This window comes from Cryptomeria japonica, chromosome 8 (assembly GCF_030272615.1).
Source record: "Cryptomeria japonica chromosome 8, Sugi_1.0, whole genome shotgun sequence".
NCBI classification, from domain to species: Eukaryota; Viridiplantae; Streptophyta; class Pinopsida; order Cupressales; family Cupressaceae; genus Cryptomeria; species Cryptomeria japonica.
In genome coordinates this window covers 517,178,011-517,193,098 of record NC_081412.1, presented here as the reverse complement: position 1 = coordinate 517,193,098, position 15,088 = coordinate 517,178,011, and the positions used below count along the sequence as shown (strand labels likewise).

At 38.1% G+C, this 15,088-nt stretch overlaps 1 protein-coding gene across 3 annotated transcripts in view; it reads right to left on the bottom strand.

Annotated features, from left to right (window-relative positions):
- Positions 1–15,088, bottom strand: part of LOC131056059 (pectin acetylesterase 8) — a 252,809-nt gene that overhangs the window by 13,335 nt on the left and 224,386 nt on the right. For all 3 annotated transcript variants that reach the window (XM_059209803.1, XM_057990392.2, XM_057990383.2), the window contains one exon: positions 10,497–10,642. In XM_059209803.1, coding sequence (XP_059065786.1) covers positions 10,497–10,642 — 146 coding nt within the window. The remainder of the gene's footprint in view (positions 1–10,496; positions 10,643–15,088) is intronic.

Here is a 15,088-nt window from a genome sequence, read left to right as displayed (position 1 = left end):
TGACCTACCTGGCTATTCCTATCTCTACTGGTAATCCTCCCAAGGACTCTTGGCAAGGTATTTTGGACAAATTTCGCATGAAGGTTGAACATTGGACACACAAATGGTTATCCTTTGTTGGGTGGGTTCAATTGATCCAATCGGTGGTTCATGCTCTTCCGATTTATAGGTGTATGCTCCAAGTGACCCCAAAGTGGTTTGTGAAGGAATTGGATTCTTTGGCAAGGCAATTCTTATGGGTAGGCAACCTATCCTCCTATAAATGGTGTCTTGTCAAATGAGACTTGGTGTGCAACTCGAAATAGTTGGGTGGGCTTGGCTTAAGGCAGTCTCCTTTATTTGGGGAGGCTTTGGCGGCAAAACTGTACTAGAGGTGGTGTGTTGAACAGGATCGAGGCTGGGCTAGGATTTTGTCTTACAAGTATATGCAGAGGATCCCGAAGGAGGAAATCCCAAGATATCCACTTGCGGGAAAAGGCTCTACGATTTGGAGAACTCTCAAGAAAGGGGCTGCACTGATCAAAGGAATTTTTTGGATCTATAAGAGGGGGGAAGCGGTGCTCTTTTGGTTCGATTCTTGGGATAGCTACCCCCCCATTATTGATCAGTTCCCTAATCTAGCAAATCTTAGCCAGAGGTTCCTGGAGGCAAGGTGGTCTAGAGTGAGTGAGTTTAAGTTTGTTTATACGTGTGGGCAATTGGAGATGGTGCGGTGGAAGGTTCCTAATGAATGGCCGGTTTTTGGTATGGAGGAAAACTGCGCTGAGCTTCATGGCATTTTGGCTAGTAGACAGTGTAGTTCCCTTAAGGATAGGGATAGACTTGCTTGGTCCCCGAATCCTAAGGGTTTTTTTATTGTTGCCAGTGGATGCCAGGAGTTGTTGTCCTGTAGATTGGAGGGGAGGGAGGTGCACTGGTGGAAATATGTTTGGAACAATTTCTCTTGGCCGAAGTGTAACTGTTTTTCTTGGACTTTGGCTTTGAATAGATGTCTAACCTGGGGCAATTTTCGCAAGCGTGGGTTCCACGGGCCTTCCATCTATGTTTTGTATGGTAATGGAGAGGACAATTCTTCACACCTATTCTTCAGATGCCCTTTCTCGTTGCTGCTCTCACATTACTAGTGGGGGGTGTGGAAGCACCCTTGTGTTCACACGGATTCTTTGGTGGAATTTTGGAGCAGTTTGGGCAGGCCTCCTATTTTGTCCTCTTTTCTCTAGACTGTCTAGCACATTGGGCCCATTTTCATACTTTGGCAGATCTAGCTAGAGAGGAATAGGAGGATCTTTAGGGAAGTTAGGCTATTAGTTCAGCAAGTGTGGAATAGAATCATTGGAATGATCTAGGAGACGGTGGAAGCTAAATGTGAGGTGAATTTTCCTCTGGATAGAGGAGAGGTTGATATTGTGAGTAGGTTGGGTTTGCAGGAGATGTCTCCTGTCTCAGCTTGTGTCAGGAGAGGTAGACGTGCTAAGAAGAAGGTTCAAAGGGTGGGAAGATGGTTGCCCCCTTAGGATGAATCCATTAAGATTAACACCAATGGCTCCTCTCAAGGTAATCTGGGTCCTGTTGGGATTGGGGGTGTTGGTAGGGATCGTCTGGGGGATGTGGTTTTCTTCTTTTCAGTGCATAAAGGGCAACAGTTTAATAATTTTATGGAGGGATTAGCAATTTTCTATGCCCTGGCGCGTGCATATGAGTTGGGGTAGTGTAGGTTATTTGCGAAGCGAATTCGCAGATTATTGTTAATCTGTTGATTGAGCAGAAGGTGAGTGGTATTAATTGGCAGCTGGCAGGGATTGTGCACCAGATTTTGCAAATTAGTGCTATGATGGAGAAGGTGTCTTTCATCCACATTCCTCGTGAATGGAATAGAGTAGTTGATTGTTTGGTTAAGTGGGCTTCGGAACATGGTGATGATTGGAAAGTTGAGGGTTGGGAGCATCTTTCCTCTGATTACTGTCAGGACTTGGATAAGATCTTTGCTGAGGATATGGATAGTTATGAAGTTGGATGATAACTGGTTGGGTTTGTTGTTGTCTTATGGAGCTTTGAGGCTCTGGTTTTCTTATGTAATGTTGGTTTATGATTATTAATAAAGTTTTTACCCCTTTATTCAAAAAAAAAAAAGAATATAAAAGATAAACATAATTCTGCTCATATTATGTGTCATAGATTGGCCTTTCATCTTTAATTATTAATTTTATGAAATTCTAATTATAAAATAGATTCAACGTACCAGGCTAGGGTTTGATGGAAGATTGCAATTTAAACTTGATCAATGCTTGAGAGCCAGTTCTTATTAACTACTCTTCTATCTTATCTAATCAATTGTGATGTCATTGGATGCTTTTGATTCCTTTCCTTTATATCTCTTAATGTGAGGGAGAGGTCACACCTCTTCATCATGTATGCCCTTTGGCAAGAGACACACCCTTTCCACCATTAGCACCCTTTGACAGAGTGCAACTCTTCATCATTTCTGCCCTTTGAAAGGGACACAACCTTTCACAATCAGATCTGCACTACTGATTCCCAAATTAGTCCCCCCCCCCCGCTCCACCTTCAAAAGAGTTCTCTTCTCCCTTTTATACCTCATATTTGGGGGAGTCACAACCTATCATTTCATGCCTTTCGACCATTCTTTAACTTTAATCAAATTTTAATTATATTAAATTATATTTATTTTTATTTTTATTTAATTTTAATTTTTATTCTTTGGTATTTTGATTTTAATTATTATTATTTATTATTATTATGAATAATAAGTAGACTTAATTTTAGGATGTAACTAGACTGTTATACAAATCGAAAGGTGGGAGGATAGTGGAAACTAATCACGAATTTTATCCTAATGTTTCATAGAAACAAGGTTTAAATGCAAAATTAGAGCCTTAGTGCCATTTATTTAAGTTACTAGATATACCTACCCTTATTTACCCATGTAAATAGTATGAAGATAAATACCACAAATTGTTCTTTAACTCTCTAGATAGGAGGTCGATCATAACTCCTTAGAAACCAGTGATACAATTAGTTGGATGTCAAAGGCTTGGTAATTATGTCACTAGCTGACTTTGATGATAAGGGCTGTTATAACTTGAGGAAAATCTCACATAAGTTGAGTAGATACAACTTAATGACAATTAAGTTCTACTAACCTGATGAGGAGGTGGTTGTCCTTAGTTTTTGGATTACCAAGTATCCCTGATATTTTATGTTTGCATGAACAAAACTAGAAATATTTTGGTAGCAGCTTTGTGATATATGCCACGCAGAATGATAAACAACAGTTATGTTGAACAAAGACACACCACATAAAGGAATTAAAATTTATTTTTGATGTGAACCTCATGTAAATAGGAGGTTAGCTAAGGACCCTTGAAGCTGTCCTTACTTAGGTTTGAGGAAATAAGTCTTGCTAAAAATTCTACTGTCTTTATCAAGTGGGTGTTCATTGGCATGTGTACAATATGCTGAATAAAATGAGTGAATGGTGTTACTTTGTCTTTTTCAATGCTACATGGACCATTAATATTATGGGAAGTTCTAAATCTAGTAATATAATCCACAAGTTAATTTTGATAAACATGAGATATCCTAGGGTAGCTGGTATAATACTAAATCTCAGAGCTATATTAAACCAATATTTTCTCCATAGGTTATGGCTCGCTTCGTACGAGCCTACTTGTAATCTTATGCCTAAAGAGATATTATCATGTCCTTATTCCTAGATACTATGTCACTACCTTCACCCGCTACCGACTATTTGTATGCATGTAATGATTAAACAATGGTCAACAACATACAAACGAGATTCAGACTCTGCAGACTCGGCAAGGGTGAGTCAACTCGGGACTCAGGACATGGCAAAAAAATTGGGCGTGGACTCAGCAAAGTGAAAATCGTAAGAAATTTAGAGATTTTTAAGGATTTAAAACTTGTTTCATGCACCCTTTATTTAATAAACCTTAAAGGAACAATAACATCATCAAATAGAAGTTGATTTGATCACATAAACAAGTATACATCAATCACGTAAGTATAAACGCAAATTGTAGTTGAAGGAAATAGCAAACTTAGATATATAAATATTGTCAAATGTATACAAAACTCATGGAATATAAAATCCATGACATTAAATGTTCCACACAAATATCAAAACAATAACTACAAGTCTATGGCTCAAAGGACCCTGCATCCCTCCTATGAAGGTGTTTAAGGTAGGTCTTCGATGATTCAGCAGCCATAGTCTCTCTCCGTGACTCCATGCCACCCTCACCAACATCAGTTGTGGCTGTGTTTGCTTGTTCTAACCTCCTCCTTTGCCATGGCCACAACCTTAGCCTATCTATTTGCTTGGTTGACCCAATCAAGGTCCTCGTCACTAAAGACAAGATCCATAGCCTTAGTGATCCACACAAGGTGTTAGATTTGAGAAAAACCCAACGATAGAAGGGGTGCGGGGAAACGCTCCCTATGGGCTAGGAGTGGGGATTTGGGGGCTATGCCCCCGAATTTTTTTCTTAGAGAAAAACATCAAAAAACGTCTGTTTGTGTCATTTTTTGAGATTAAAAAAAAATGAGTTTGGTCAAGTGCAGGCATAAGGACTCGCCGAGTCTCCGAGTCCCTGGACTTGCCAGGACTCACCCAAGGTCACCCGGCTTGGGACTCTCTGAGTCCTAGTGAGTTTTAGAACTCTGGTCAACAACGAGGTCAACCTAAAATTTATAAGGGTGGGTTATTTCCTAATTTTTCTTGTGTATTTGTGATGGATGATTTATACTTGATCTCTAGCTACCCCAATCAACTCACCATTCACTTTAGGATTCTCTCCATGCTAAGTTAATTGTGGCAAGGATTCCAATAAATTTAGGGCTGTAGACGACCTCAAGTTTGAACCTCCAAGATACCAAAGGGTTAGCAATATGTTAGTGGACCATGCTAGAGAGCAATGGCTGGAGCTACTATTGATTCTTATGGATTAGTTTCCATTCACCTATAACACAAAGGTGAAAGAGTGCTAGAGGCTATCCTAGATGTAATACGGGAGTGGTTGAGCTATTTGTTACCCATACCATGCAAGTAACAATAAACTGGAGGCCGTTGTATCAAGAGGGTTAGTATATTGTCATCTATAGCACAGAGGTGACTGATGCCAAGTGCTACAAATATTGTGAAGGGTAATCCACTATATCAACAAGACCATTTGGTGGTATATGTCCAATATTGCTTCTTGAGTGGACAAACTTGTCGACAATGGCCTAGAGGAAATTGATGTTGGAAGCCACCAACCTTAAAAGGTTCACCTCTTGGGAAAATCTCTTTTTAGCCTACATGGCTGTTTTGGGATTGAGGATGGACACCCAAAGTAGTATGGGATGCATCATAATCTACTATCAAGTTGTTTGATACCTGTTGTGACGTTTTCACACATCGCCCCATTGCAAATGGGGACCCATGTTTTTTGCTTTTTAGGGTTTGTTCTTTAGGTTTTTTAGGGTTTTGTTAGCTAGCCTTTGCATTTTGAACGTCGCCCAGGGGATCACATGGATAAGCAAGTCCGGCTTGAGTGAGGTCCTGATCCTGAAATTTGGCTAAGTCTGGAATGTCCTGACCCTAAAATTTGACTAAGTCTGGAAACTGAAAAAACCTCCAAAAACTAGATTTTGCAATATAACTCTTGGAGGTCTGAAACCACTCTCAAACATCCTGAAAGTATATATGGAATATAACTTAAAGTATAAGACTTATACTTAAATGTTATATTCCATAAAAATTATCCTAATAGAGAGTGCAAAAAGTCAAATTTCGCTCCTGTCCCTCTCCAAGGGACCAGAGCGAAAATACTTATTTGAGCTATTCCTGACCGTGTTTGGACGAATTGAGACATCAAAGGCATGGTGAAGGACGAAATGAGCATGATAGAGCATCTAGACTTGATCAAAAACAATGAAATGATGAAGTTTTTGCCTAGAGGGTCAAATTCGCTCCTGTCCCTCACTGAAGGACCAGAGCGAAATTCTTCATAAGGTACGATCTGGGCAAAGATCAAGCAAGTTTTATGTTTGAAGGCAAGAAAGGAGATGAATTGAACCCGTTGAAGACAAATTGAAGATTATCAAACGTCAACAAGGGACCCAAATGCCCAAGTTCGCTCCTGTCCCTCAGGCAGGGACCAGAGCGATTTTTGTCTTAGACAAATTTCTTGCCAAGTTACAATGAATTCCAAGGCATGGATGAGTGAAAAGGTACATTACGAGACCGTTGAAGATAAATTTGGAAGCTGGCGAAATGTGATGGAGACTACAAGTACAAATTCGCTCCTGTCCCTCTCCAAGGGACCAAGGCGATATCTTAGTTATGTTGCCTTTTCCTCAAATTCAAACCACTCCAAGTCAAGGAGAGAGGTGGCAAGGACATTTCAAAGCGTCTCAATCAAGCACAAAGCATCAAAAATTGCCAAAGATGAAGGATTTGCACCAAGACATCTAATTCGCTCCTGTCCCTCAGGCAGGGACCAGAGCGAAATTCCTATAAAGGCCAAGATTTTGAAAGTTTATCAAGTGTTAAGTGATTAAGGAGAATCAAGGGACTTCATTTTACGCATCGAAAGCAATGGCAAGTTGAAGAACGCAAGAACAAGCTCAAAATCTTGAAGTTCGCTCCTGTCCCTCTCCAAGGGACCAAAGCGATGTTTATCATATTGGCCAAATCTCTCAAAAATCACGTGAAGTTAAGGTTTTGCAAGGTGGTAAAAGGTCCGAGGCATGATTAGAAGATGATATACAAAGGCTTCAAACGTTAAACGATCACCAATTTGTATAAAGAGCCTATATCGCTCCTGTCCTTTGGACAAGGACCAAGGCGATTTCATTAAAACACTCATGATCCTTTAAATGCATGTCAAGGCAAGTGCACGTGAGATCAAGGACGTCCTTCAAAAGGCAATGAACGAAGAATCAAGGTTGAAAGATCACACATTTTGGCTAGAGCTTCTGGATCGCTCCTGTCCCTCTCCAAGGGACAAGGGCGATAATCTTTCTAAAGTCTAAATGCCTTGTAAAAAAAAATCAAGTGGGACAAGCATGGAATAAACAATGTTATTATTCGCCCTACAATGAAGATTAGAGATTAAAGATGCCAGGTCAAGGAGAAATTATAAGGATCGCTCCTGTCCCTCTCCAAGGGACCAGGGCGATATTTGCCAAGACACATGTTATCCTTTAAAGATCACGTTGAAATAAAGTTGTACAAGGTTTGAAACGTCTTCTAAAAGGTGATGAAGGAGGAGTTGATATCAAAAATGGAGAATTTCAAGTGAAAATATTTGGATCGCTCCTGTCCCTCTCCAAGGGACCAGGGCGATAATACATCCTAAGGCACTCATTCACACATGCAAGTCGACCTAGCTCGAAGGACTCAACGAACATGCCAAATCCAACGTAGAGATGAAGATTTTGGACGTCAAAATTGCACGAATCAAGACCAAGATGATGGATCGCTCCTGTCCCTCAGTCAGGGAGTAGGGCGATGAGGTACGTATTATTTCATTTTCAAAAATTTGGCGCTCAAACACATTTCTTTAAATTTATTTTAAATGCTAAAATCGATGGATTGCAAATTTAATTAAAAATGGCATTTAAAATTTGCGCTTGATATTTATTAATTATTTTTGCCTTTATAAAAATCGAAATTTATTAATTTAAATAATAAAGGCATTTAATAATTAATTATTAATTAATAAAAAATCAAATGGAGCGCTAAGATATGAAGGTCGGCTTTATTTATTTATTAAAAATCATTTAAATTGTCTTATTTTATAAAAGTCGGCCTAAGTGAATTGGTGGTGTAAGCGCTTATAAAGGGTGGTGAAGATTGTTATTTTCACATTACCATTTTATCATTCAAGTGCGATTTGAGGAAGACAAAGGAGTAGTGCGAATTGTGTGTTAGAGGTGCGAATTTCATTTCAAGCAAAGGAAGGCGCTAATATCATCAAAGGAGTGCGAACTTAGTTTTCCACTTGAGCGAACTTGCCAAGGACATTGAAGATCACGTCAAGGACATATCAAAGGTGGTGAAGTTCCTAATTTGAACAGGAGATCACGTTGAAGCCATCTAATTTTGATTTTGCCTAGGCAAATTCCTTGTTTTGCATTCTAGAGTTAGCTCTCAAGAGAGGTATGGCGATATGGATTTATTGTTTTTGAACGTTGATCGTCATAGCTTAAATTTTGAATTTTGAAATTTTGAATTCATAGCTCAATAGTCGTTTTTAGGAAATGATTAATAAAGGACTTATCATTAAGTTTCCTAAAATTTGCTCTATAATTTATGTTATGTATTGCAAAATCATGGTACTAATTTTGAAATGTTGTGTAGGCATCAAATGGTGATCTAATCAAGGAAAATCAAGCCGGATCAAGGACGGTCTTCGCCAGGATGATCAAGCCAGGACAGGGGCGACCTCTTTCAATCCAACATTCCAAGGCGAGGTACATCATCGTCTTGCACATCAAGGACAAAAGGAGTTAGAACAAGGGCTCGTTGAAGAAGTAAATAATTCCAGATGAATTAATTAAAGCAAGCTTCTCAACAACATCAAGTTGAATATTTACCAAAGTTACAAGTGTCAGATGAGGTGGCATCCTAGTCATCACGTCTCCAATCAGTGAGGTCCATCTCAGCATGTCCAGATTCAATGTACTTAACTCATGGAAGGTGGCACAAACTCCGATGTACCTACCCTGGCTATCCATTGGTCGATTTTTCTAGAGAGGACATGTGTCCAAGCAATACAATTTTATCATTGGTCAAGCATTAAATGTTATGTAATGGTTGTAACAAACCCTAATTAGGGTTTTCATTGTTGAATCTTGGCCATTGATCTTGAATTGATCTAAGCCATCAAATTGTATTGTGGGCACTATATAAGCCCAGGCATTTCATTTGTAAAGGCTAATTAGCAATAAATTAGAAATAATTAGCAATTGTTAGAGATAGTATGTAAATAGTTAGAATAGTTAGAGAATAGTTGGAAGCAATTAGAGTAGAATAGGAGGACAAGGCAAGAAATTGTTGCCATTGATTGTAAACAAACTCCATTTTCATTGAAGTAATGGTGAAGTGTGTCGTTTCTTGCAATTTGCATGGTTTCTTGTTGAGTCTTCAATCTTAGATGGTAGATGATTAGATGAATGGAGGAAATGTGATTGATTGATGGTGGAATTCGTATATCCATACTACTAGCAGTTTGTTAATTGCAGACTTGCCTTGTGTAGTCAACTGGAATCGTTCAGCTTAAGCTCAATTTCAATTTGTTGCCTCTTCATTGATATGCATCAACTTGGATGGTATCTATGCCTGCGGTGATGATTTGAACATCATAAAGCTTCCCTTAGAAGATCGCACTAGTCTTGTGTAGATGTTCCATTGATGTCAAAACAAGATCTAGTTAGAGTTTCATCAAAAATCAAGTCATTGCTCCTACATTCTTAGTATTAGGATTAGATCCTCTCTTCGCCCTTATCCTTTTTTTTCATTTTTTTTTCAAATCCAAGTTAGTCAGAGCCTGTGTCCAGCAAAGCAGATCGGAAGTTCAATCATCACATGTAAGTCCCCTTGTGATCCCAGCAAATCACATCATACCACTGGAGCTTGTCCACACGTAGAGACCCTACATCAAAGAACCTTGAAGTTTCTCCGATTGATCCTTTTCGCGATATCTTCAGCATTCGGAAACTTTATTCAAGAGAGGATAAGGTACCCTTTGGTATTTTATTCTGTGTATGATTGTGTACAAAATACACGTCAACAATACCATGCATTCCCTACTAGGCATGAGGAAGGACCCTTGGTGTAGTATGGGTTGCACTAAAGTGCTCATCCTAGTCATTCCTTGGAAAACCCAAATCTAACCCCTCACATACGCCCCTAACCTTGACACCATCACTTTGAGATTCTTCTCTAGGATATCTTACTAGATCCACTTGGTTGGGGTGGGTGAAGTATGGTCCATGTGGTTGGGTTTGTTGCATCCTCAAGTTGGGTAACCAGGAACCCAAGCATCCAGTTGATTCACATGACCAATCAAGCTCTTATTCTTCACTGAGTACTATTAAGTTAGGAGCTTTGTACTTTGATTCTCACTTATCCCTTGTGGTATAAATTGAATAAGGTCACATTTATATTTATGTCGCTGATTAAAAATGATTTTTGTATTTACTTTTGCTAGTTAAAAAAGTAAAAATATTATTGGTTCCTATGGTCGGTTTTTAAAGAGCTTTGAGTGTAATATTGTTTGTCTCTTAGTCACCACATCAAGCTAGTCTTTAAAAGATACATATATCAGTACATCAAAATACACTAATTCTCTGCAATTTCAATAAATATACAAGCATGCAAAAAGAGATATGAAACTCAACTCCCAAGAATATGAAATGACAAATAAAATATATACTAATCTTGCACAATAAAAGAATTCTAATGATACCTTGTTATTTAGTCTTGGAGAACTTTGTGAAAACCATGTTTGTTGCATCTCAGATTGGCAATGAATAAAGCATGAATTGATATACATGCCCAGAAGTTTAGATCCCTCAAATGCTTTCAGTGCAAGAAGCATATCAGTCCTAAAATCTGTTGATAATCCAATTGAATGTCAATTAAAAAAACTCTGTAAAATCATCACAACGACACTTCTTATTAATAAAAACTAGAATTGAAAAAACTTCTAGAGTTGTTGAGTAACATCCTCAATAAATTTAACAAATGTTAAGAACAAAAGCGATAAAAAAATGTTGCCTGAGACACTAGTGAGGTACAATATAGTTATAAGGATGTGAATTCCAGGCCATTAGTATCACATATTAGTAGGTTATCATATAAACAAGAATCATCCCCACACTCAAAGAAAACAACTATTTATTTGATAACTAGAAATATTCATTTATTTGAGTTCAATTGAGGATGCAATTTCACATTTTTTTTATAAATATCAGAATTTTAATTCTAATGATATGATTATAATTTCAAAACTTTTTAAATATTTATGAGAAAACATCGCAACTGAATAATTCATCCATCCATTCATTTGTTTATGTTAAGTTTTGTTAATTAATGAATTTAAATATATTGTCACTCCCTAAAAAGAAGCTTCCTTAGCAATTAGCTACTGCTATGACAATTGAAGCTACAAACTAGGTAAATCCCCACCAAAGCCAAAGCTAAATCTCTTGGGCTCATTTGGCTTTCTAGAATGCCAAATTGATCATTTATTGAGAGTTTCAAAAGTGAAGGTTTACTTTTATGTACTTCCACAGGGGCATGTTATGTATCATGTGTTTTGCTTTTCGCTCTCTTTATTTTCATGAGGTGATCTCTTTCCCTTGTTGCAGAAGATGGGTGGTGGGTGCACCTTAAAATCAATGAAAGCATTGAAGTGTGCATAGTAGCAATGCTTGTAAATGGCATAAAAATGTAATGTAAACTTATTATTATTAATAGTTTTACTAGTCTTCAAATAAAATATTGTATATTTTAATCAAGACTTAAATCATATCAGAATTAAAAATTAAATAATTTTCTTTTATGGTTGATTGCATAGTATTCTGGAGTCTTCCTATGCTCTATTGATGCATTATGCAAAAAATTAACAAATAATGGATAGAGAAACATTTACAGCTAAGGATGCAGTCTTTGAAGCATTGCTTTCTTTGTTAAGTTACAAACGCAGATAAAAGAATTTAATTGCTTATCACAGCAGCAAGAAAGAAAATAAAACACAATAGATTGACATGAATTTATGTGGTTCACCATTAAAGGTTTCATCAACCATAAAAGAAAGTAACAGCCTCTATATTTACTGCAGCAGTTTACAATGTTTTTGCATCATCATTTACAACAGACGACTCCCCAATATTTATAAAAATGTATTGAGGCATATGAATAAACAAAACAGGAGAATCAAAGGGCACAAGAATGTGAACAACCAGTGGCAGACTTCACATATTAACAATCTACCACTTGAAGTCCAACCCATGCCACGAATAGCTAAGCTCAGAGATGTCACCTGCTTTTCCAGGGTTATTGTCACAATTTCAACAAACTAGGAGAAGCTCTGCAGGACTCAAACTTCTCATTTGGGACAACCTTAGTAAATGCGTCAGCATGATTCAAACTAGTAAGAATCTTTTCTAACTTCAAATTACCTTGTTCAAGGACTCTTCGAATGAAATGATGCCACAACTCTATGTGCTTTGTTCTTTATAGAAAGTTGCATTTTTGGCCAAATGTATAATGCTATCACTATACAAATTAAAATCTTGTTGTTTACTTCCCAACTTAGCTAATAATTTCTGCAACCACAACATCTCCTTAGCTCCTTCAATGAGTGCAATGTATTCAACTTCCGTAGTGAGGAGAGCTGCCACCTTCTGCAATCTAGAAATGCATTTGATCATTGCCCCTGTAAAGGTGAATATGTACCCAATGGTCAAATGCCTTTTGTCCAAGTCACTAGCTGTATCAAAGTCAACAAAACCTTGCAACTGTACGTCTTTCCCTTTAAATCTCAAAACATGGTGTTGTGTGCCATTCAAGTATTTCAAAATCCTTTTTACTACCTGTTGTGACGTTTTCACACATCGCCCCATCACAAATGGAGACCCCCTCTCCAAGTCTTTTGTGGTCAGTGTCGTCTCTCGACCCTAAGGATTGAGTCGTTAGTCTAGACCTTGACATTTGGAGGTGATGAAATGCCTAAGTATGGAATGGATTGTAAAGAGCATAGTGCCTTGACAATTGTCGTCAAGTTGAGAATTATGATTTTCAGAGTATTTTCAAACTACATTGTGTTTATTGATTATTTTTTTGAACTTCGCATTTTGTTAACTTATGACTTGATCAATTTGTAAGATTACAATGTGTTGTGCATTTTGCACCCCATCCCTGTCTTTGACCGGGGACCCCCCATTGTCTTGGTGAGACAGAGGAGTGCCGTAATAGTTCATTCAAGTAAGAGCCTTTCATTGCCAGTAATGCATTGAGTGTGGGTTATTTGTGCTTTGTGATTCGAATGTCTTCTTCCAGATCGTTGGCAATCACCAAATCCCCTTAGAGACCGAAGTTTGCAGAATAGCCTTGTAAGTCGAGAAAGAAATAGGCTAAAAAAATCCCGAAAATGGGGTGAGAGTTCAAATCGCACAATCTCCTTGGAGGCTGAAATCATTAAAAGTCGCGCCATCTCCTCCTTGTTGGCATTCTACACTCTTATGAGAATAGTTGATGTTGTCATTGATGGCAACCAACTAGCAATCATTTGTCAACCCACCGGCAGTTATCGGCACCGGCAATAAACTTCTACCCACACCGGCAGGCACTTCACCGGCAGTGGCAATAATGCATATTGGCACTCAAGCCGACATGGAATAAACTTTTGTTTATTGTTTTATAATGTAATTATCTCTTGTAAAAGCCGACATGGCATATTGTAAAAGACTCATATATATGTATGAGATCTTACAGGTCATTTTGATATATATAGAGAGAGAGAGGATAGATGATATTTTGTATAAGGTGATATAGTTGACAGTGAAGGTTTTGGTTATAGACTGAGCTTAAACCAGTACTGAACCTGGCATAGTTAATGCTGATCTGAAGTAGTACATTGTATTGGATTTTGATAATCCATTTTGTAAGTCAGTGAGACTTTTGTTTTGTAGTTGAGCAGTGAGCTCTAGGTTGCTAGCCTTCCTGCATGTGCAGGCCCCTCATTGTAAGTAATATTTACTCATTGGCCAATGAGTGAATATTGTGGGTCACAAATCCCACCAAGGTTTTTCCCACACTGGGTTTCTGTTGATGTGTATTTTGTACATGACCAAACACAGAATAAAATACCCAAAGGTATCTTATCCTCTCTTGAGTAAAGTTTCTGAATGCTGAAGATATTGCAAAAAGGATCAATCGGTGAAACTTCAAGGTTTTGTTATGTAGGTTCTCTACTCGTGGATAAGCACCAGTGGTCGGTGTGTTTACTGTTTTTCAAGGGGGCCTTATGTACTTTCAGGGAAAGCTTGTTCGTGCGACTACTCTTCAAATGAGGAAACAAGATTCTCCTAATGCTAATTGATGTTTCAAAAAAGATTAAAAGATAAAGGTTTTAAGGAGGTGAGACTAAATTAATCCTAAGAATGACTCAGTGATTATTGGTCTTGATAGAACTCTACCAATTTCAGTATTGCCAAGAGGTTACAACTCCACTGGAATTGGTGCGATCTTCTACGGGGATTCAATGATTTTCAAATCACTAAGGGGATAGATACTATCAGTAAGATACATATCAATGCCTCTAACAATGATTGAACTCTTAAACAATCTCAATGTTTCCAGTTGACCACACAGGGCATTCTTACAATCAGTAAGGAGATAGTGGTTTGGAATATGAGTCTTATCAAAGATCAAGCACAACATTCCTCCTTCAAACTTAAAACTTAAATGCTATCTCTACTAGGAGTGATTCAAGAAGATAAACAACCATGAAAATAGCCACGAGGATTGCAATAAAACACCATAACTTCAATATTTCATTGATCTCATAGCCAAATAAACAACAATTGTTCAACTTTCTCTCTTCACTACTTATTTCTCTGTTGCTGACAATATTAAACTCTTAAATTCTAACTCTCTCTCTCTTACTTTCTCTAACTCCTATCCTCTTTGGGAGGCAAACATAGATCCTTCCTCTTGCATCTCCACCAAGATCCTGACTTTGGCCAAGGGAGAAATGAGTGTTTTCAAGAATTTCACTCTGGACCCTTTGGAAGGGTCAGGAGCGAAATTCATCTTCTTGGCTAAAATCCTTCATCTCCTCCACCTCAAGTCGCTCCCTAAGGCTAGAACAAGTCAAACACTTCCATACATGCCCTAGAAGCTATGAACCTGGCCTTGACGAGTGAGAAATTGAGGTTTAAGGGGATTTTTGCTCTGGACCCTTTGGAAGGGTCAGAAGCGAAATCCCTATTCTTGGCTAGTTTCTCACCTAGGTTCATCTCATTTTCTCTCAAACTTGATCAATTCAACTTC